The sequence below is a fragment of the Pristiophorus japonicus genome, chromosome 12, assembly GCF_044704955.1.
Source record: "Pristiophorus japonicus isolate sPriJap1 chromosome 12, sPriJap1.hap1, whole genome shotgun sequence".
Lineage (NCBI taxonomy): Eukaryota > Metazoa > Chordata > Chondrichthyes > Pristiophoridae > Pristiophorus > Pristiophorus japonicus.
In genome coordinates this window covers 50,645,256-50,668,516 of record NC_091988.1, presented here as the reverse complement: position 1 = coordinate 50,668,516, position 23,261 = coordinate 50,645,256, and the positions used below count along the sequence as shown (strand labels likewise).

General features: G+C 42.6%; 1 protein-coding gene across 1 annotated transcript in view; it reads left to right on the top strand.

Annotated features, from left to right (window-relative positions):
- The window catches only part of nek4 (NIMA-related kinase 4), a 56,859-nt gene that overhangs the window by 13,309 nt on the left and 20,289 nt on the right, over positions 1–23,261 (top strand). The window contains exons 2-9 of the mRNA XM_070895445.1: positions 3,450–3,716; positions 4,878–5,075; positions 6,202–6,309; positions 7,576–7,730; positions 8,568–8,706; positions 11,769–12,185; positions 19,366–19,422; positions 22,360–22,497. Coding sequence (XP_070751546.1) covers positions 3,450–3,716; positions 4,878–5,075; positions 6,202–6,309; positions 7,576–7,730; positions 8,568–8,706; positions 11,769–12,185; positions 19,366–19,422; positions 22,360–22,497 — 1,479 coding nt within the window. The remainder of the gene's footprint in view (positions 1–3,449; positions 3,717–4,877; positions 5,076–6,201; positions 6,310–7,575; positions 7,731–8,567; positions 8,707–11,768; positions 12,186–19,365; positions 19,423–22,359; positions 22,498–23,261) is intronic.

Below are 23,261 nucleotides of genomic sequence, written 5' to 3'. Positions count from 1 at the left end.
GGCTGCATTATTTTGACAAAATGTAAACCCTGAAACAAAGTCATCCCTGTACACAAAGATTCAGAGGCCCAAAGCAACAAAAGCAACACTCCAAACACACAGAAATCACAATTTCCCATGCACATAAAGCCACCTCCCGGCAAGAACCTTGTACACAAAGATTCCAAACCCCCAAATACTACAACAACAAGAAGCCCTTCCCACTGTCAACACCACTATCCTTTCCCTCCCCTCAAGTATGAAATGTGGGAAAATCTTTAAACTTCCTGGGTTGGAGGGATGATTGCTGCAAAAAGATTGGTCTCAATCCAGCAATCTAGTCTTCCAGGGCTTGGAAATTCAAAGGGCTGAGGCTGGGCCTTTCATCCAGCCCTAGCTTCTTAATATTCAGCCCACAAATGCCAAATTAAGCCTTAGTTTCAGCTCTCAATGAAACTAACCATAGTTGAAATTTGGTTTTGCATGCATTTAATATGAGAAGAAGCAAGGGTTTGATGAAAGGAGAAGGCAGGCTTGGATTTGGTCTGTAGTCTGTGTGTTGAACACGGTCCAACACAAATCATTTTGTTTTTTACCCACTTCAAAAGAGGGAGAGACAAATTTATGTGGGTTCCTCTATAATTTTCTACCGCTGTTAGTGATTACGCAACAGAAAGGGGGAGGCAGACCAAGGCTCTCTCCAAGGTGGGACTCTCCAGTATTTCTATCTGAAGGCATTCCACTTTATAGCCTAGCTGGAGCTGATGCAGCGCTTCCTGTACACCCCCAATGCCAATTGCATAGAAAGCCAACTCTAATTACTCGGCTGCTATGAATAGTGCTTGAATTATTTGATAATATCAGTAACATTGAGGGTGGCATTTTAAACCAGTTTAGCCTCTTTTTGTTTCATCGTCTCATTTACACCATGGAGACTAAAGCAAGCAAAAACCTAATAGTTGTCGCCAGTGTGCATGTATTTTCTGGGAGGATGTTTGTCAGCCCTGCTGGAGGAAGTCTGTTCAAACCCCTTCGGTGACTCCATATGGTTAGAAGGCAAAGAATTGTGCTGCTGGTTATTCTAACGTTGCAGATCTTGTATTGCATTGACATAATGTCCTATATAAAATGTGGTTCATTTTACAGAAATTCAGAGAGAACCAACATAGCATAAAGGAGGGGTGTGCAAGTCTTTTGTCTTTATAGATTGCATAGGTCCATATCATGGATTCTCAGGGACTGTGTATAAAATATAAATTAAAATTACATTAATTTGCATATATCTCAAGTTGTTGATACAAACTGATCTTGGTGTTTAGATTTTAAAAACTTGCATTTATATAGCACCTTTCACAACCACTGGACATCCCAAAGTGCTTTACAGCTAATGAAGTACTTTTGAACTATAGTCACTGGTGTAATGTAGGAAACGAAGTAGCCAATTTGCACGCAGCAAGCTCCCACAAAGAGCAATGTGATTATCTGTTTCAGTGATGTTGATTGACGGATAAATATTGGCCAGGACACCGGGGGAAAACTTCCCTGCCCTTCTTCGAAATAGTGCCATGTGATCCTTTATATTCACTCGATAGATCACACGGGGTCTCAGTTTAATGTCTCATCCAAAAGACAGCAACTCCGACAGTGCAGCACTCCTTCAGTTCTGCCCTGGAGTGTCAGCGTAAGTTTTTGTATTCGAGTCTCTGGAGTGGGACTTGAACCCACAACCTTCTGAATCAGAGGCACTTGGATTGGATTAAATTTAGGATATATCCACCAATGGGGCAATAGGTGCCAAGAACAGCCCTTTCCAAACCTCTGGGCCCACAAAATTCAAACAGGACAATCCAGCGACTATAAAATAATTGCAAGTAAGACTATGGTCTTCAAGAACTGGCTAGGCTCACAGGTTGCAGTTTGGGCATAGAGTGTTTTTCTTGTATAACTCTTCAGCAATTTGTTGTTTTTTTCATAGTATAAAACAAATTAAGAGTCGATTTCTAACGATTAATTACATTCCTATAATTGTACTTTTGACCGAAGTGTAAAGAAAGTTGTTTCTGTGCATGGGTATTTTAAAGGCTACAAAGTACTTACAGTCTTCAGAGGATTGAAACTGCCAGTGATTAAGGCCTCAGTTTTGGCCCAGCCCGTTTTTCAGCACACTTACCAGAGTTGCACCGCTTTTCTCCGTTCCGAAGTGTACCGAAAAATTTCCTTCCCACTTTGGCCGCTGTCCGGCCTCTTCCCTGTAGTTGCGCAGCGTGGCTAGTCGAGTCGGGGATGGAGCCAGTGTACTGTGCCGGGACGTCTGCACAAACTAAACTTAATAAAAATTGTAACTAACTCCTTTACACTGGTGCAAATTGATTGGGGTAAATGGGGATTTTTAAGTTACGCCAGAAAAACTGAGCAACTCCTGGCCAAAATTGAGCCCTAAGAAAGGGTTTGGTCTAATTACCCTCTTGCAGTGTGTCTTAGAAGGGCTGTCATTTTGTTTTAGCCCTAAGTGAATCTCTGTGTTATTTACAATATTCTGATTTCTTCGAATTCTTGCTTAAAGAACTTAAATTAAAAATTGAAAACTCAATTTTTTTAAAATCCACTTGTTTTGGAACTTGCAGCTATCACAGCTCCCAGACCGATTTGCTTTAAAACTCTTTGCATTATGAAGAACCAACACATAGCTTAATTTGAGCATTAGTAAAGCATCTAATGGTGTATATCCAGAAAGTTTTAAAAAATTGTTTTAGGATTTAACTTGATAACCCCACTCACTCATACATCTATCGATCTATCTATCTTGGAACAATTCAGTTGGAGACCCCTTTTAGCGATCTGATTGGTCTGTGGGAATCGAGATCCATACTCTGTCGTTACTGTGGCTCTTAGGGGTGGGGACTTGCTGGATTTCTGTCCTTCCAGTAGTAGCAATTGCTCATGTCTTGCTACTTCCTGCCCTGCTCCTGCCTCAACTTCATTGACCTTTGGCCACACATATCCCCTTTGAGAGCCACTAAGCTCCAGCAAAGAGGGCGGGAAAGCGACTTGCTTTTGCTTTCTATTCTGTTCCTGGCCGCCTGTTCAATCCCTCTTTCCCCGAACAAATCAAGAACAAACTCCACTCTTCCCATCAATGAAGGCCACCTCTGGTGCACCAGTTCTGGTTCCAGCCCAGACAGGTCCAACTCTTGGGTCCTTGGGACTGTGTGGGCCCAAGACCAGAGTGAGCCTGAGACCTGCCATCAACACTGCATGAGATCCACAGTAGATGTAGATATGATGGTCAGTAGTCTCTCCTACCCTTTTCATATTTTTGTCAGTACTCTTTATAGACCTTTGCTCTTCACTTAGGTTCCTCAAATATAAAAAATGTTGCAGATAAATTTGTAATGATTCTAAGAACCTAGTAAAGTACAGTATTTCTAATTAATGCCTCTGTTTATGGTTGACTTTTTTTAAATTTTCAGTATGTTGTAAAGAAGCTGAATCTAAGAAGTGCTTCCAGCCGTGAGCGCAAGTCCGCAGAACAAGAAGCCCAGCTTCTATCCCAACTTCGACATCCCAACATTGTTACCTACAGAGAGTCATGGGAAGGGAATGATGGACTTTTATACATTGTGATGGGTTACTGTGAAGGTGGGGATTTGTATCACAAGCTGAAGGAACAGAAGGGCAAATTGCTTCCAGAAAGTCAAGTCGTGGAGTGGTTTGTCCAGATTGCCATGGCTTTACAGGTACAATTCTGTGGATGAACAAAGAAATAAGACAAGTTAAAAGGAGCAAAATGTAACACTGCGCACAGTTACAGGTAGAGCGTCTGAAATCCGGAAACCTCGGGACCTAGGCTGTTCTGGATTTCGGAACATCTTTCCGACGTCCCAAATCTGGAAATGCGTGGGCTGAGGTAGGGTGGGGTCGGCGGCAGAGCGGGGTTGGGCAGGGGGGTGGGGGGGCAGGGGGTGGCAGAGTGGGTCGGCGAAGCATGGTGGGGGGCGGTTCCAGGTTCGGCAGCGTTGGTGGCCAGGAAAAACCTGCGTTGGAGACCTGCATAAAAGGTAAGTTAAAGTTTTTATTTTTTAATCTTTTTCAGCGATTTAGTGGGTAAGGGTTTTGTGAATTTTTGTTTTTTTGAATTTTTTTGGGGAGGGTGGTTTCCCCTGCCTAGGCCCAACTCGCAGCGGGAATCGGTTTTAAAAAAGTCCGGATTTCAGAACATTTTCTGGATTCCGGACAAACATTTTCTGGATTCCGGACAACCCCGCCACGGATCGGCCCGGATTCCGGAACATTCCGAATTTCAGCCGCTCAACCTGTATTATGTTCAGCGTTACTTCAGTATGAGTTTTCTAGTTTAATATGTCAGTGTTGGCCAAGGCATCCTATGTAAAAATCGTAATGATGAAATAAACATTCAGTAACCTTACCTTGGAATTTCTTTCCCGCTGGTATTTCACACTAAGTTTACATTAGAAGGCTATGTAACTTCTTTAAGGCAACATTTTATTGGGTTTGTCAAAAAGTACGTCTATAGATGAGCTAATTCACCATTCAAATAATTTCTTATAATCATAAAAATGCAAACTCCCAATTTATCAGAGCGTTAAGTTAGATACGAGTGTTCGTCCACTAGTTTAGGATTGTTCGGCATGTTTTTACATATGGGGCATTACAATTTTTATATCTGTAAATTGTCTGTCTGACTCGAATTTTTAATTAATGCACGACTGGGATTTTGTACAGCACATTGCACTTGGGTAAATCATAAAGATCATACAGATGTTTGTGGCTTGAATGTTACAAATGGTATATGATGCTTGAGTATCACAGTTGGAATGGAAACAATTTTATTGTGAGATGATGCATGTTTAATGAGGTCTGTATATGTTTTGTTGCAGTATTTACATGAAAAACGCATCCTGCACAGAGATCTTAAGACTCAAAACATCTTTCTAACAAAAACAAACATCATTAAAGTTGGAGATCTGGGCATAGCCAGAGTGTTGGAGAACCAGCATGATATGGCCAGTACACTGATTGGAACCCCATATTACATGAGTCCTGAACTCTTCTGTAATAAACCTTACAACCATAAGGTAGAGTGCTATAACTTTATTGTGCTTTTGGTTAGATCAGCTTTACATTATAGGTTAAGTATACATTTTTCCTGTTTCTACAGACTTTACTACACACGGTGTGTGTGTTATTTTATCTCCTTTAATATTCCCTTTGTCTGGGGCAGAAGCTGTTCTGTAATACCTCGTCAATGCAGCCATTTACATGTGTGAACCTGAACAATATCAGGAGGCTACCCGACTCCAACTCACAGCGACACCAACGCTATCCTTTCCTGGCATCCTTCCAGTTGAATTTGTTGGATAGAGATCCGCAATTATGGGGCCCGAACTTGGTCAAAGCCAAGGCCCATCCAAGTGCTGCCCAAAGGACCAGCAAGAGACCTGGTGGTACTTTGCCAGGAAGATTCCTCTAAAAGATATGCCAGTACCACCCGGTGGCAAAATAACGACTTACGACTGGGCGGCAGCGGGTGGGAGCTCCCAATCTCGCGGGGGGGCAAATGTGATCCTCGCCAAAGTGCCGCCAAGGATTGAGTCTGGCCTAGGGAGGTAGGCTATAGTAATAAAAATTTTCACCCCCAAAAAAGACACTGGAAGACCTTCAGGGGACCCCATACACATAAATCACTGAACAAAAATGTAATAAAAGAAGTTCACTAACCCTTTTTCACAGGTCTTCTTACTTACCGTTGGGGTTAGACCTGCCTTCACGCAGCGGTCCTTCCCCCTGTTGCCGCCGACTCCCGACCACACCAAACTGGCAGCTCGGCAGGCGGGAGAACACTTGCGTGCCGTGCACGCCAGCGGCCATCAACAGGCGGTTCCCAGCGGTCCTCCCCTCCCGCCGGCAGGAGGCCTCCATGAAAATGGCACCGAGGGGAGACCACCCAAGAAACTCGGCAGCAGTGGGCGGTGAGGCCACCAAGTTCAGGCCCTTGGTCTAAGCAGGAAAATTCCAAGTTCAATCTTGCTGTTAAGTGATCTTACTACGTATTAGGTTGATTTTGCTGGCTCCACTCAGGACATTGTGCCATAAAGTGAAACTTTACAGAATTATGGATAACGTTAGAACAGATCTTTACAGTGAAACTGGAAAGAATAAAAATTGACTGTCTTATAAGCCTTTCTTTGCTTTTCTGTATAGTCTGACGTTTGGGCCCTCGGTTGTTGTGCATTTGAAATGGCAACGTTGAAACATGCCTTTAACGGCAAGGATATGAATTCCTTGGTTTTCAAGATTATTGAAGGAAAGGTAATGTACATTCCATGACGTTTTTCGTGTTTTCTATTAACCTTTACTCGGTTTACCAGTATTCAGCAGTTCAAGAAGGTGGCTCACCACCACCTTCTCAAGGGCAGCTAGGGATGGGCAATAAATGCCGGCCTTGCCAGCAGCTCCCACATTCTGAGAATGAATAAAAAGAATATTAAAGAAAGAACTTGCCCATAGGTTGGCCACCAATAAAAGTCACAAATGTGGATAAGCCTTGAGAAACAAATGAAAAGTCATGAATTTATAACTTATTTAGGCAATGCAAGATTAGAATAAAGTTATTTATATTTCATATCTTTGTCTAATAGATTATCTGCAGTTCATGTTCATGAGTGATTTATATTCCAATAGTTTCAGTCTAGTTAGCTGTAGATAGAATATACAAGAAAATAATGCTTGTGATTCATGTATAGATTTATGTTTCTGCTTTGAGAGGCACAGGATTGAGGTTAGAGATGAAAGAGTATGGAGCGGCAGATTGTTTTAAAAAGTATTGTACTTTGAAGTATGTTGGTGAGAAATAATGATGAGTGTTACTGTAAAGAAAATTAATGTTTTTCTTTAAATTTTACAGAGAGCTTTCTAGCTTAAAATATTACAAGCAGTATGGTAAAGCAAAGAATTGCACACAGTCTGTCAAACAAAACATTGTACCAAAGCAGAATCTATACATTGTGACATGCTTTTTGTGATACTAACAGGGAAAAAGTAAGTACTAAAAGGGACAAGTGTAAATAGCCATACTCCGGCCATGCCTCTGTACCGCAGTCAGAACCCTTTTCGGGGACAAAATTAAGGCCTTGGCATCTCTCTTTTAAAATCTTTTAGGTCCTCATGCATTCTTTTACTGTTAATTGAGCTGCATGGAGGCATGTAGAGGCACCTATCTAGGTGTACTTCCTTGTGGATGCACCTGACCTCCAATGCTGGCCTGGGCAGGAACTTTGGCATTGACATTGGGGAAAATCAGAAAAAAGAAGTAAATTTGGGTCCTTGCACTAGGTATAATAGTATATTGGTGTATCATGAGTCCATCTTATCAATATTTTATTTTCAAATGTTTGGTTTACATTGATGCATGAAAAAGTGATCTCTGAAGAAAATGAGTGTATGATAAAAGGGAGAATACTCGCTTCAAAATGAGCAATAGAATTTGGAACATACATGATATATTTAGAATAAAAGTGATGTGGAGACTTCTGCACAATCTTGTTTTCTTGAACAATATCCATATGCGTTATGTAGCTGCCGCCTATACCAAAGGAATACAGTGAACAGCTGGGAGTGCTAATAAGTAGCATGTTGAGCAGAAGGCCCGAGGAGCGACCAGATGTGAAAGCCGTTCTCAGGAAGTCGTACATCAAGAGTCACATTGCCTTGTTTTTGGAAGCGACAAAAGCGTATGTATATTTTATAACTTAATGTAAAAATAAAAATTGTTATTTTAAAACTTTGATCAAATTAATCACACATTTACTTTTTCTCTACATTTGAAGTAACGTATTTGGGAGCGAAGCTAACCATTGCAATCTTTATTGTCGACCAGAAGCAAACTGCCGACGAGCTTTAGAAGGCTCGATGCGAAACATGTTCAACCAATGCAGATAAACAGTGAACAAAGCCGATGGAATGTTGAATTACATAGCCAAAACAGTAGCATATCATTCAGAAGAAGTCAGGATCAAACTGTACAATGCTGTGTTTAGACCGCACCTTGAATACTGCGTCAAGTTCTAGTTGCTGAAACACAAGGGGAGCATTCAAGTACTGGAGGCAGTCTATGAGACTGATCCCTGGTGTCAACGGTCTGAGTTATGAGGAAAGACTAGAGAAACCTGAGCTATTCAGTCTGTAAAGGAGTTGTGTGCGAGGTGATCTCAGAGATATATAAGATAGCTGAGGGATGGGAAAAATTACAAGAGTATGAGAAGGTTCAAACTGGTAAAAGGTAAATTTGAGACAGATGTCAGGAAACTCTTCTTGACACAGAGTGATCAATATATATATAGTCTCGTGATCAACAATAAACTTTCAGATAGAGTAGTGGAGGTGAAAACCCTGGAAGCATTTAAGAAACAATTGGATACTGAAATGGGACAATTTTAGGTTCTTTGTGCGTGGATGAATTTATACAGGATGAATGGCCATTCTCATCCATAACTATCTTGTGATGCTGTGATTGTTTCTGGTGCATAGTTGTTGACATTATTTGAAATGCTATTTTTTATATATTATAGGAAAGCTATAAAGACACGTAAGAAAACCTCTTTAGAATCTAAACACATTATTGCTTCCACTGTGACATTAAAGCATGAATCAGAGCATGAATCTGGGATCCCTTTGCAGGACTTGGATCCCACCAGGAAATATATAAAGGTTAGAAGCAAGTAATTAGTACTGCCCTGGTGAAGATTTATGGTATTTTTTCAGTTTAATATTTTAATCATCAGTCTAATTATTCTGTGCACCAATATGTTGCCTGCAGAAACTTCTGATATTTTTCATTCATCAGATGATATACCTGTCTTTTCTACATTTGCCATTACTTTCCTTTCTTTATTCATTGTTTATTTCTTTTTTGAAAGCATGTTGCAATGTCTTAATTTCTCTCTGGTTATTGGCTCCTCCAACGTCATACACCCGCTGGAGCACAAGAGCAGTGCTGACAGCCACTTCCCTGGCCATTGTCAATGCTGCTCTGGGGCCAGCCAGCAGGGGGAAAGGAAGAACAACCCAATGGACAAACCTCGTTTGAACTCCTTTAACCCCACCTCCAAACCAGGCACCTGCCGAGAGCTTGGTGGCTCCCCAACAACAACAACTTGTATTAATAGAGCACCTTTAACGTAATAAAACATCCCAAGGCACTTCACAGGAGTATTATAAGACACAAAATTTGACAACGAGCCATACAAGGAGAAATTAGGGCAGATGACCAAAAGCTTGATAATAAAGGTAGGTATTAAGGAGCGTATTAAAGAGGAAAAGAGAGGCGGAGAGGCTTAGGCAGGGAATTCCAGAGCTTAGGGCCTAGGCAACAGAAGACACGGCCACCAATGGTTGAACGATTATAATCAGAAATGCTCAAGAGGGCAGAATTAGAGGAGCACACATATCTCAGGGTGGGGTGGGGGGTGGGGGGGGGTGTTGTGGGACTGGAGGAGATTACAGAGATAGGGAGGGGCGAGGCCATGGAGGGATTTGAAAACAAGGATTAGAATTTTGAGGCATTACTTAACCTGCTGTCAATGTAAGTCAACAAGCACAGGGGTGATAGGTGAACGGGACTTGGTGCAAGTTAGGACACAGGCAGCCAAGCTTTGGATGACATCAAGTTTACGTAGGGTGGAATGTGGGAGGCCAGCCAGGAGTGCGTTGGAATAATCAAGTCTAGAGGTAATAAAGGCATGGATGAGGGCTTCAGCAACAGATGAGCTGAAGCAAGGGTGGAGATGGGCGATGTTATGGAGATGGAAATAGATGGTCTTAGTTATGCCGTGGATATGTAGTCGGAAGCTGATTCCAGGGTCAAATATGACACCAAGGTTGTGAACAATGTGGTTCAGCCTCAGACAGATGTTAGAGAGGGGATGGAGTCGGTGGCTAGGGAACGGAGTTTGTGGCGGGGACCGAAAACAATGGCTTCGGTCTTCCCAATGTTTAATTGGAGAAAATTTCTGCTCATCCAGAACTGGATTTCGGACAAGCAGTCTGACAATTTAAAGACCGTGGAGATGTCGAGAGACGTGGTGGTGAGGTAGAGTTGGGTGTCATAAGCGTACATGTGGAAACTGGCGCTGTGTTTTCGGATGATGTCGCCAAGGGGCAACCTGTAGATGAGAAATAGGAGGGGGTCAAGGATAGATCCTTGGGGGACACCAGAGGTAACGATGCGGGAGCGGGAAGAGAAGCCGTTGCAGGTGATTCTCTGGCTGCAATTAGATAGATAAGAATGGAACCGGGCGAGTGCAGTCCCACCCAGCTTGACGACAATGGAGAAGCATTGGAGAAGGATAGAATGGTCAACCGTGTCAAAGGCTGCAGTCAAGCCAAGAAGGATGAGGAGGGATAACTTATCTTTATCACGGTCATGAAGGATGTCATTTGTGACTTTGATGAAAGCCATTTCAGTACTGTGGTGGGCGGAAACCTGATTGGAGGGATTCACACGTGGAATTGCCGGAAAGATGGGCACGGATTTGGTAGGCGACAACACGTTCAAGGACTTTGGAGAGAAAAGGGAAGTTGGAGATGGGGCGTTAGTTTGCATGGACGGAGGGGCGAGGATTTTCTTTTGAGGTGAGGGGTGATGACGGCAGATTTGAGGGAGAAGGGGACAGTACCTGAGGAGAGAGCACCGTTAACAATGTCAGCTAACCTGGGAGCCAGAAAAGGAAGTTAGGTGGTCAGCAGTTTGGTGGGAATAGGGTCGAGGGAGCAGGAAGTGGGTCTCATGGACAAGATGAGCGCGAAGAGGTCTTGAGGCGAGATTGGAGAAAGATGCGAGTTCAGGGCTAGGGCAGGGGGGAGCCTTAGAGGAAGTTTGACCCGGTGGGCTCGGGGAAGGCGGAGGAGACAGGGGAATGGGGTTTAAGAAGACGGTTAGCAGTGGAGAATAGAAGCTGGGCTTTATCTTTGCATTCCAGAATGATTCTGCAATAGTGAGATATTTTGGCAGACGAGAGCAGGACCCGATAATGCTTTATGTGGTCCAGCCAGATTTGGCAGTTGTCAGCCATATTCATTCAAGTCTGCATCCCTTGGACTTAAGGGAGCAAAGATGAGGGCTGTACTGGGGGAACGGCCAGGGTGAGCAAGAGTAATTGTTTTATTAAGGACTAGGACATCAAAGGTGGTGATGACAGAGATCGAATAGAACTGAACAGAATGGGAGTTGAGTCTGTGTCCCATCAATCCATGATGTCCCATCAATCCATGATATCCCATATTGATGTGTGTCTGAGTTTGCATTATTATAGTATGTGACACATGTGCTATGAAAGAAGCACCTCCCAATCCTGCTACTTCCACCACCTAAAAGGACAAGGGCAGCCAGAAGCAAGGGAACATCATAACCTCCAAATTCCCCTCCTAAGTCACACACCAGCATATATTTCCTTTCCATCATCGCCACTGAGCCAAATTCCTGGCTCTACCTACCAAACAGCACTGTGGGAGTACCTTCACCACATGGACTGCAGCAGTTCAAGAAGATGACTTACCACCCCCTCTTAAGGGCAACTAGGGATGAAGAATAAAAATTGGCCTTGCCAGCGATGCCCACATCCCGAGAATGTAAAAGAAATAGAAGTAAAGAAGTTTAACTTGTAAACTTTATCTGAGATTAAGGATCTATTTATAAGTTTTGTAAAGTATCCAGCAAACAAAATTTGAGGTTGTGTAATTTTGAAGCAATATATTTGTCTTCCATGTTCCAGAAGGAAGAAAAGGCAACCCAGAAAAACACGCCAAATGACGTGGCCTGTAGTAATCAGCCAGAAGAAAACTCTCCAAATGTTTCCCACCAAGCTTTGAACAGCACTGGAGGTTCTCTAGCTACAATAAGCAAGGTGGACATTGATATAATGCATGGAGCTGAAAGAAGGAACTCTAATTCTGGCAGTGTGATGTGGGATGAACCTGCTCCGCACTTAAAAGGCTGTCTTAATGCAGAATCCAATATACTTGCTAGCAGTGCTCAGATTGACAATACTGGACGACACAATGGTGTAACGCTGCAAGGAAAAGCTGAAAACTCTGATAACCAGATCTTAACTGAACTCTCTGATGAAAAGGATGACACCCTTAAACTGCTTCAGCCTATCTGTAAGGAAGTGCAGTCACCTGAAGTGCAGGTAGGAAGCAGTTGCATTTCAGAAAGCTCACCAGTTTACTTTATTGATGAAATTGCATGCGCGCGTTCATGTGTGTACAATTTTATCAACAAGAGCTACACTTTTAGTATTCTGTTATTATTCTTGCATTTCTACAAATTGTGGTATCTTGAACTTAATACATTTTATTATTATTACAATTATGTACCAAAGTTTATTCATTATAAGGATTAAAAATCCCAGATAAAGCAGCAAATGTTTTCAAATAATTATGGATTGGGAATGCCCAATTTTACTGAGCTGAGATATGATTTAGCAAAAGTGTACTGGAAACCGCTACTTTAAGGTAAATCAGTATCGGAGCAGTGGGAGGCATTCAATGTAGAGATAGTGAGGGTTCAGAGCAAATATGTTCCCACAAAGAAAAAGGGTGGAATGCCTGAATCTAGAGCACCCGGGATGTCAAGATACATTCAGGGTAGGATAAGGTGAAAAAGGGAAGCTTATGTCAGATCCAGAGAGCTAAATACGGCAGAAATCCTAGATGAGTATAGAAAGTGCAGGGGTGAAATTAAAAAGGAAATTGGGAAAGCAAAGAGGAGGCATGAAAAAATCTTGGTAAATAAAATCAAGGGAAACCCAAAGATGTTTTATAAATATATAAAGAGCAAGAGGATCATTAAAAAAAGAGTAGCGCCTATTGGAGACTAAAAAGGTAACCTGTGTGTGGAGCCGGAAGACGTGGGTATGGTTCTTAATAAATATTTTGCACCTGTCTTCACAAAAGAGAGGGACGATACAGACATTATAGTTAAGGAAGAGGAGGAATGTGAAATATTAGATGAGATAAACATAGTGAGAGGGGAAATATTAAGGGGTTTAGCATCCTTGAAAGTAGATAAATCCAGGCCTGGGTGAAATGTATCCCAGGCAGTTAAAAAAAAATAAGGGAGGAAATAGCAGAGGCTCTGACCATCATTTTCCAATCCTCTCTGGCTACATATGTGATGCCAGAGGACTGGATTACTGCTAACATTGTACCGTTGTTTAAAAGGGGAGAAAGGGATAGACAGGCAGTCAGCCTAACCTCGATGGTGGGCAAATTGTTGGAAAAAAATTCTGAGGGACAGTATTAATTCTGACGGGATTGGACAGGTTAGATGCAGGAAGAATGTTCCCGATGTTGGGGAAGTCCAGAACCAGGGGTCACATTCTAAGGATAAGGGGTAAGCCATTTAGGACCAAGATGAGAAGAAACTTCTTCACTCAGAGAATTGTGAACCTGTGGAATTCTCTACCACAGAAAGTTGTTGAGTCCAGTGCATCAGATATATTCAAAAGGGAGTTAGATGTGGCCCTTACGGCTAAAGGGATCAAGGGGTATGGAGAGAAAGCAGGAATGGGGTACTGAAGTTGCATGATCAGCCATGATCATACTGAATGGTGGTGCAGGCTCGAAGGGCCGATGGCCTACTCCTGCACCTATTCTCTGTTTCTATGTCAGTTAGAAAGGCACGGATTAATCAAGGACAGTCAGCATGGATTTGTTAAGGTGTCTGACAAACTTGATTGATTTTTTTTGAGGATGTACCAAGGAGGATCGATGAGGGTATTGATGTAGTCTGCATTGAATCTAGCAAGGCAATGCGGTTAATGTTGTGTACATGGATTTCCAAAAGGCATTTGAGAAATTGCCACATAATAGGCTGGCCAGCAAAGTTGAAACCCATGGAATAAAAGGGACAGTGGCAGCATGGATATGAAATTGGCTAAGTGACAGGAAACAGAGAGTAATGCTGAACGGTTGTTTTTCAGACTGGAGGAATGTATATAGTGGTGATCCCCAAGGATCGGTACTAGGACCAGTGCTTTTCTTGATGTATATTAATGATTTGAACTTCGGTGTACAGGGCATTGTTTCAAAATTTGCAGATGTCATAAAACGTGGAAGTGTAGCGAACAGTGAGGAGGATAGGGATAGACTTCAAGAGCACATAGTTGGTGGAATGGACGGACACGTGGCAGATGAGGTTGAATGCAGAAAAGTGCAAAGTGATACATATTGATAGGGAGAACGAGGTGAGGCAATATAAACTAAATGATACATTTCTAAAGAGGGTACAAGAACACAGAGGCCTGTGGGTTAGGATTAGGTGCATAAATCGTTGAAGTTGGCAGGACAGGTTGAGAAAGCAGTTAAAAAAGCATATGGGATCCTGGGCTTCATAAATAGAGGCATAGAGTACAAAAGCAAGGAATTAATGATGAACATTTATAAAAGACTAGTTCGGCTACAACTGGAGTATTGGGTCTAATTCTGAGCACCGTACTTTAGGAAGGATATGAAGGCTTTAGAGAGGGTGCAGAAAAGATTTACAAGAAGGGTTCCAGGGATGAGGAACTTCAGTTATGTGGATAGACTAGAAAAACTGGGGTTGTTCTCCTTAGAGCAGAGAAAATAGAGAGGGTATTTGATAGAGGTGTGCAAACTCATGAAGGGTCTAGATATAGAGAAACTGTTCCCATTGGCAGAAGAGTTGAGAACAGAGGACACAGATTTAAGGTGTTTGGCAGAAGGACCAAGGGCGACATGAGGAAATATTTTTTTTACACAGCAAGTGGTTAGGATCGGGAATGCACTGCCTGAAAGGGTGGTGGAGGCAGACTCAATCGTGGCTTTCAAAAGGGAATTAGATAAGTACCTGAAGGAAAAGAATTTGCAGGGTTACAGAGAAAGGGCGGAGGATTGTGACTAGCTAAAGTGCTCTTGCAGAAAGCTGCCACGGGCTCAACGGGCCGAATGGCCTCCTCCTGTCCTGTAATGATTCTATGATTCTATTTTGACAAGGTCCCACATGGCAGGGGCTGGTCAGAAAAGTAAAAGCCCAGAATCCAGGAGAAAATGGCAAGTTGGATTCAATATTGGCTCAGTGGCAGGAAGCAAAGGGCAATGGTCGACGGGTGTTTTTGTGACTGGAAGACTGTTCCGCAGGGCTCAGTACTCGGTCCCTTGCTTTTTGTGGTATATATGATTTACACTTCAACGTAGGGACATGATTAAAAAGTTTACAGATGGTACAAAATTGGCCGTGTGGTTGATAGTGAGGAAGAAAGCTGTAGACTGCAGGAAGATATCAATGGACTGGTCAGGTGGGCAGAAAAAGTGGCAAATGGAATTCAATCTAGGGAAGTGTGAGGTAATGCATTTGAGGAGGGATAATAAGACAAGGGAATACACAATAAATGGAAATGTACTGAGAAGTGTAGAGGAACAGAGGGACCATGGAGTGCATGTCCACAGATCCCTGAAGGTAGCAGGACAGGTAGATAAAGTGGCCAATGTAACCCCACTTTTTAAAAAAGGAGGGAGAGAGAAAACAGGGAATTATAGACCGATCAGCCTGACATCGGTAGTGGGTAAAATGATGGAATCAATTATTAAGGATGTCATAGCAGCGCATTTGGAAAGAGGTGACATGATAGGTCCAAGTCAGCATGGATTTGTGAAAGGGAAATCATGCTTGACAAATCTTCTGGAATTTTTTGAGGATGTTTCCAGTAGAGTGGACAAGGGAGAACCAGTTGATGTGGTGTACTTGGACTTTCAGAAGGCTTTCGACAAGGTCCCACACAAGAGATTAATGTGCAAAGTTAAAGCACATGGGATTGGGGGTAGTGTGCTGACGTGGATTGAGAACTGGTTGGCAGACAGGAAGCAAAGAGTAGGAGTAAATGGGTACTTTTCAGAATGGCAGGCAGTGACTAGTGGGGCACCGCAAGGTTCTGTGCTGGGGCCCCAGCTGTTTACATTGTACATTAATGATTTAGACGAGGGGATTAAATGTAATATCTCCTAATTTGCGGATGACACTAAGTTGGATGGCAGTGTGAGCTGCGAGGAGGATGCTATGAGGCTGCAGAGTGACTTGGATAGGTTAGGTGAGTGGGCAAATGCATGGCAGATGAAGTATAATGTGGATAAATGTGAGGTTATTCACTTTGGTGGTAAAAACAGAGAGACACACTATTATCTGAATGGTGACAGATTAGGAAAAGGGGAGGTGCAACGAGACCTTGGTGTCATGGTACATCAGTCATTGAAGGTTGGCATGCAGGTACAGCAGGCAGTTAAGAAAGCAAATGGCATGTTGGCCTTCATAGCGAGGGGATTTGAGTACAGGGGCAGGGAGGTGTTACTACAGTTGTACAGGACCTTGGTGAGGCCACACCTGGAGTATTGTGTACAGTTTTGGTCTCCTAAATTGAGGAAGGACATTCTTGCTATTGAGGGAGTGCAGCGAAGGTTCACCAGACTGATTCCCGGGATGGCGGGACTGACATATCAAGAAAGACTGGATCAACTGGGCTTGTATTCACTGGAGTTCAGAAGAATGAGAGGGGATCTCATAGAAACGTTTAAAATTCTGACGGGTTTAGACAAGTTAGATGCAGGAAGAATGATCCCAATGTTAAGGAAGTCCAGAACCAGGGGTCACAGTCTAAGGATAAGGGGTAAGCCATTTAGGACCGAGATGAGGAGAAACTTCTTCACCCAGAGAGTGGTGAACCTGTGGAATTCTCTACCACAGAAAGTTGTTGAGGCCAATTCACTAAATATATTCAAAAAGGAGTTAGATGTAGTCCTTACTACTAGGGGGATCAAGGGGTGTGGCGAGAAAGCAGGAATGGGGTACTGAAGTTGCATGTTCAGTCATGAACTCATTGAATGGCGGTGCAGGCTCGAAGGGCCGAATGGCCTACTCCTGCACCTATTTTCTATGTTTCTATGTAAGAAGGCGTATGGGATACTTTCCTCTATTAACCGATGCATAGAATACAAGAGCAGTGAGGTTATGCTTGAACTGTATAAAACGCTAGTTAGGCCACAGCTAGAGTACTACGTACAGTTCTGGTCACCACATTACAGGAAAGATGTGATTTCACTCGAGAGGGTGCAGAGGAGATTTACGAGGATGTTGCCAGGACTAGAGAATTTTAGCTATGGGAAAGTTTGGATAGGCTGGTGGTGTTTTCTTTGGAACAGAAGAGGCTGAGGGGAGACTTGATTGAGATGTATAAAATTATGAGTGGCTTAGATAGAGTGGATAGTAAGGAACTATTTCCCTTAGCAGAGAGGTCAATAATCAGGGGGCATAGATTTAAAGTAATTGGCAAAAGAATTGGAGGGGAGTTGAGGAACAATTTTTCCACCCAGAGGATGATGGGGGTCTGGAGCTCACTGCCTGAAAGGGTGGTAGAGATAGAAACGCTCATCACATTTAAAAAATACATGAATATGCATTTGAAGTGCTGTAACCCACACGGCTACGGACCAAGAGCAGGAAAGAGGGATTAGGCTGGATAGCTCTTTCGGCCGGCACTGACACAATGGGCCAATTGGCCTCCTCCTGTGCTGTAAATTTCTCGGATTGTTCTATGGATCTGAATACGTGCTGCGTGTTAGTTGCTGAATGGTGTGTTAGACACAATTGATAGATGCATTTGACTTTTGATTTTTAAAAAGAATATAACATCTTTATTAAAAAATAAAATAGATTACTGTGCTCAGTGGGGAAACAAAATCCTAATTTCAGCACTGCATTGGTTGACTAGTCTCATTTTGAAGTAATCTCTGAGAAACATATCGGCCGTAAGTAAAGATTCATATGGCAATCACTATATGGTTTCAAATGGATTCTATGAAACAGTCTGCATTTTTTTTTTAAATAGGAGCAGGAGTAAGCCATTTGGCCCCTCGAGCCTGCTCCGCCATTCAATAAGATCATGGCTGATCTGATCATGGACTCAGCTCCACTTCCCTGCCCACTCCACAAAACCCTTTACTCCCTTATGGCTCAAAAATCTGTCTATCTCCGCCTCAAATATATTCAATGACCCAGCCTGTACAGCTCTCTAGAGCAAAGAATTCCATAGATTTATAACCCTCTGAGAGAAGAAATTTCTCCTCATCTCAATTTTGAATGAGCGCCCTCCCTATTCTAACATTATGCCCCCTAGTTCTAGTCTCCCCTATCAGTAGAAACATCTTTTTAAATGGGTGGCCCTTTATTCTAAGACTACGTCACCTAGTTTTAATTTCCCCTATGAGTGAAAATATCCTCTCTGCATCCACCTTGTCGAACTCCCTCATTATCTTATATGTTTCAATAAGATCATCTCTCATTCTTCTGAACTCCAATGAGTATAGGCCCAACTTACTCAACCAATCCTCATAAGGCAACTTCCTCATCTCTGGAATCAACCTAGTGAACCTTCTCTGAACAGCCTCCAATGCAAGTATATCCTTCCTTAAATACGGAGACCAAAACTGTACGCAGTACTCTAGGTGTGGCCTCACCAATACCCTGTACAGTTGTAGCAGGACTTCTCTGCTTTTATACTCTATCCTCCTTGCAATAAAGGCCAACATTCCATTTGCCTTCCTGATTACTTGCTGTACCTGCATACTAACTTTTTGTGTTTCATGCACAAGGACCCCCAGGTCTCTCTGTACTGCAGCACTTTGCAATTTTTCTCCATTTAAATTATAATTTGCACTTCTATTATTTCTGCCAAAGTGGATAACCTCACATTTTCTCACATTATACTCCATCTGGCAAATTTTTGCCCACTCACTTAGCTGTCTATATCCCTTTGCAGATTTTTTGTGTTCTCCTCACAATTTGCTTTCCCACCCATCTTTCTATCATCAGCAAACTTGGCTACATTACACTCGGTCCTTTCATCCAAGTCATTAATATAGATTGTAAATAGTTGAGGATCCAGCACCGATCCCTGTGCACCCCACTAGTTACTGTTTGCCAACCAGAAAATTACCCATTTATCTCGACTCTCTGTTTTCTGTTAGATAGCCAATCCTCTATCCATGCTAATATATTATCCCAAACCCCATGAACTTTTATCTTGTGCAGTAACCACTTATGTGGCATCTTATCGAATGCCTTCTAAAAATCCAAATACACCACATTCATTGGTTCCCCCTTATCCACCTTGCTCGTTACATCCTCAAAGAACTCCAGCAAATTTGTCAAACATGATTTTACTTTCATAAAACCATGCTGACTCTGCATTCTAAGAGATCATTCAGTGAAGTGGTGTATGGACATTTAAGAGGCCGAGGCAGTAGTAGCCATAGAGGTAAAATAAGAGAGATTTAATTGGTATTTTATTGTTCTGACAGATGAGCTTTGACTCTACAGAAAAACTACTGCAGCCATTTGTACCAGTTAGAATAACAGTAAGTATATTGTAATACTTGTTTCTGGTAAAAAAAAATATGATTTCAAGCATGTAACTTCATTATCTACCAGATAAATTGTACATTTGGATAGAGGATATTACATTGAATTACCTAGAATGTATAGCACAGAATAAATCATTCGGCCCAATTGCTCCATGTCGGTGTTGACGCTCCACACAAGCCTCCTCCCACTCCTCTTCATCTAACCCAATCTGCATTGTGATTGTAATAGCTTCATTTGTGTTCTCTATCAACTAATCCAATGTTGCATCGTAGTTATGTAGCAGACCTATTTAGACACTGAATCTATCTAAATGAATGGATGTGAATTGAGAATTATTTGGAGGAGAAATTTGCATTGTTTGCACCTCCTGTTAGCGCCCCGGGGGGGGTGCTAACGGGACGCAAACGATTTATAGTGCGGGACCAGTACCGCCTTTCGCGAAATTCCGTGAGAGTTAGCAGGGGCGAAAACCGACAGCGCCCCGCTCCTGCCAGTAGCGTCCCGGGCTGCTGCATGTCATTGGCATACGCAGCAACCCATTTTCGCACCGGAGTGGAACTTCAGTAACGCCCCATGAGGCCACCGCGGGAGATGTCTACACTAGCCTTCCGGGCCGCAAAAATTAAAGGGGAGAGCATCGCGCCATTTTTTTCCATGGCCAACTTACCGGTCGCGGCCTTGCGTTGTTGAATTCGTGGGGTCCGTGCCGTGGTGTTGCAGCCCGACACTCTATTTCTGCGCAGGGCTGCTGCCACGGCATCCCGCTCCCCGGTGGAGAAGTAGCATGGCACTGGTAAATTCCCAGGGTTAGTGCCCCAAGTCCCACCCCCGAGAAGAAGTGGAGCACATGACATTGTGCTCCATTTCCTCTCGGAGGTGGTAACCCCAATTTCGCTGTTGGGACAGGACTTCTCCGCCTCGCCTCGGTTACCGCCCCCAAATGGGGCACTACCGCATTTCGGCCCCTTTGAATCTTTAAGTCGCATTGTGAAAGACAAAACAGTGGCTGAGGTGCTGGATACCCATGGTAACATGCCTGTGATATGAGCAATAACAAACGAAAATCACTTGCAACATCAGTGTGGCAAAACTTATAAAAATTTACCTAGGTTTAGTTCAGTCAGGAGTAGAGTTAATACAGAGGAATAGTGGAAATTATTTGCATAAACTCCTCAATATCTGCACACCGCCCCGATTTTCTTTAGAACTTCCAAAATCAAGTGTACCTACATTTTCTATCACTTCATTGCATTTTACAACCAGTACATTTCTTTGTTATAATAACAGAAAACGCTGGACATCTCAGCAGGTCAGGCAGCATCTGTGGAGAGGAAGCGGAGTTAACGTTTCAGGTCGATGACCTTTCGTCAGAACTGGCGAATGTTCAAAAAGAACACATTCTTAAGCACTGAAAGGGGGAGGGGAAGAAAGAACAAAAGAGATGGTCTGTGATAGGGTGGAAGGCAGGAGAGAGTAGAGAGACAAAAGGGATATGGATCGAATTGAAATGGTAATGACAGAAGTTAGAAAAGGGTTAATCTAGATCATCTGTGAATGGCGGACTAATGACCAGCTGCCATTGGAGACGAGAAAAAAAACAAAAGATGGGTAGAGGTTATGCTCTGAAATTGTTGAACTCAATGTTGATTCCAGAAGGCTGTAAAGTGCCTAAACGAAAGATGAGGTGCTATTGCTTGAGCTTACATTGAGCTTCATTGGAACAGCGCAGGAGTCCGGAGACACAGATATCGAGTGGGAGTGGAGTGGAGAATTAAAGTGACAGGCGACCGGAAGCTCGGTCACGCTTACGGACTGAAAGGAGGTGTTCTGCAAAGCGATCGCCCAATCTACGCTTGGTCTCCTCAATGTAGAGGAGACCACATCGTGAGCAGCGAATACAGTATACTAAATTGAAAGAAATACAAGTAAATCGCTGCTTCACCTGGATGTTCTTTTCGAACATTCGCCAGTTCTGACGAAGGGTCGTCAACCTGAAACGTTAACTCTGTTTTTCTCTCCACAGATGCTGCCTGACCCGCTGAGATTTCCACCATTTTCTGTTTTTATTTCAGATTCCAGCATCCGCAGTATTTTGCTTTTGTATTAAAAATTTTTTGTCATACTGAGTGATATATTTTTGTATTCTCCAGAATGAATTGAAATTGGTAACCAGTTACATATGCAATTCTTAAAGCATTAATAAGAATTAAACATCTGGAAATATTATTTTCTATGCATTTTGAATACTGAAAGTAGAGCTCGTGAAATCTACAGAGCTGTGGAATATATGATATTTACATGATGACACTTGTGTGGACATTGACATGTTGGAATTAGCATTCCAAGGGAGTAATGTCGTCCAATGGTGTACTCCATCTTCTTAGGCTTAAAAAAATAAACAATGAAATATTCGTAAACCTGTTCTTCCCAAGCATCCTACACCTATCATATGTCATGACTCAAATTACTCAAATACTGTATCCTAAAATATTATTTTCTGAAATAAATCTATCTAATTTGCATTTGAGATGTACATGAAGAGAACAGAGCTTGCAGATATTAGCATTTTGATCTATGCAAATGATCAAAACAAGATTGTTCATCACAGAATCATTCTAAGTCTTCCTTTGCAATTGTAATTGTATTATACTGCAGCCAACTAGTCACAAAAACTGAAAATCCAACAGCATTTGAAAAGATAGATTAGCATTTCAGGTGAGAAAGCTTCATCAGAAACTGGTTTGTTGCTGTGAATGCCAGCCTATGCAGGGCTCCATTGCACAATTTGTACACTGAGCACAAGCGATTTTATTGTAACAGTGCGAACAGTTTCTAATAACATCTGCGTTTGTAATTGTATTGCAGCACTGTACTATAACTATTCAGCATTGCATCTAGTGAACTACCGGCATAATATTTTTTCAATTTAGGAAAATCCTTCAGAGAATGTCACAAAACAACCTGAAGATAAAGATTCTATGCCTTACCCGCCACGTTGTTCGTCCGAGCCTTCAATTTCACGGCAGTGCAGACAGAAGAACAAGGAATTCCCGAGGAAGACTGAGAAGGTAAGTAGATGAATACAAGTAAATTTGACAAAAACATCTAATTTGCTTACCTCAAAACAGATATGAGTGATGTCCATTATTTTGCAGTTTTTATTTCTTTACAGTACACAAATATCAATGTTACATATTATGTGGGAAACCAGTTATTCTCTAACTAGAAACAAGTTTACAAAAAGTATTGACAAATAGCCTACAGTATATCATCATCTTAGGCAGTCCCTCGAAATCGAGGAAGATTTGCTTCCACTCTAAAAGTGAGTTCCCAGGTGGCTGTACAGTCCTTTGCGGGAATTACAGTCTCACAGGTGGGGCAGACAGTGGTTGAAGGAAAGGGTGGGTGGGGAGCCTGGTTTGCTACACGCTCTTTCCGCTCTCTGTGCTTGATTTCTGCATGCTCTCGACGACAAGACTTGAGATGCTCTTCCTCCATTTTGGGCGGTCTAGGACCAGGGATTCCCAGGTGCCGGTGGGGATGTTGCAGTTTATCAAGGAGGCTTTGAGGGTGTCCTTGAAACATTTCCTCTGCCCACCTGGAGTTCGCTTGCCGTGTAGGAGTTCCGAGTAGAGCGCTTGCTTAGGGAGTCTCATGTCGGGCATGCGGACGATGTGACCCGCACAACGGAGCTGGTCGAGCGTGGTCAGTGCTTCAATGCTGGGGATGTTGATCTGAGCGAGAACACTGATGTTGGTGCATCTATCCTCCCAGTGGATTTGCAGGATCTTGCGAAGGCAGCGTTGGTGGTACTTCTTCAGCGCTTTGAGAT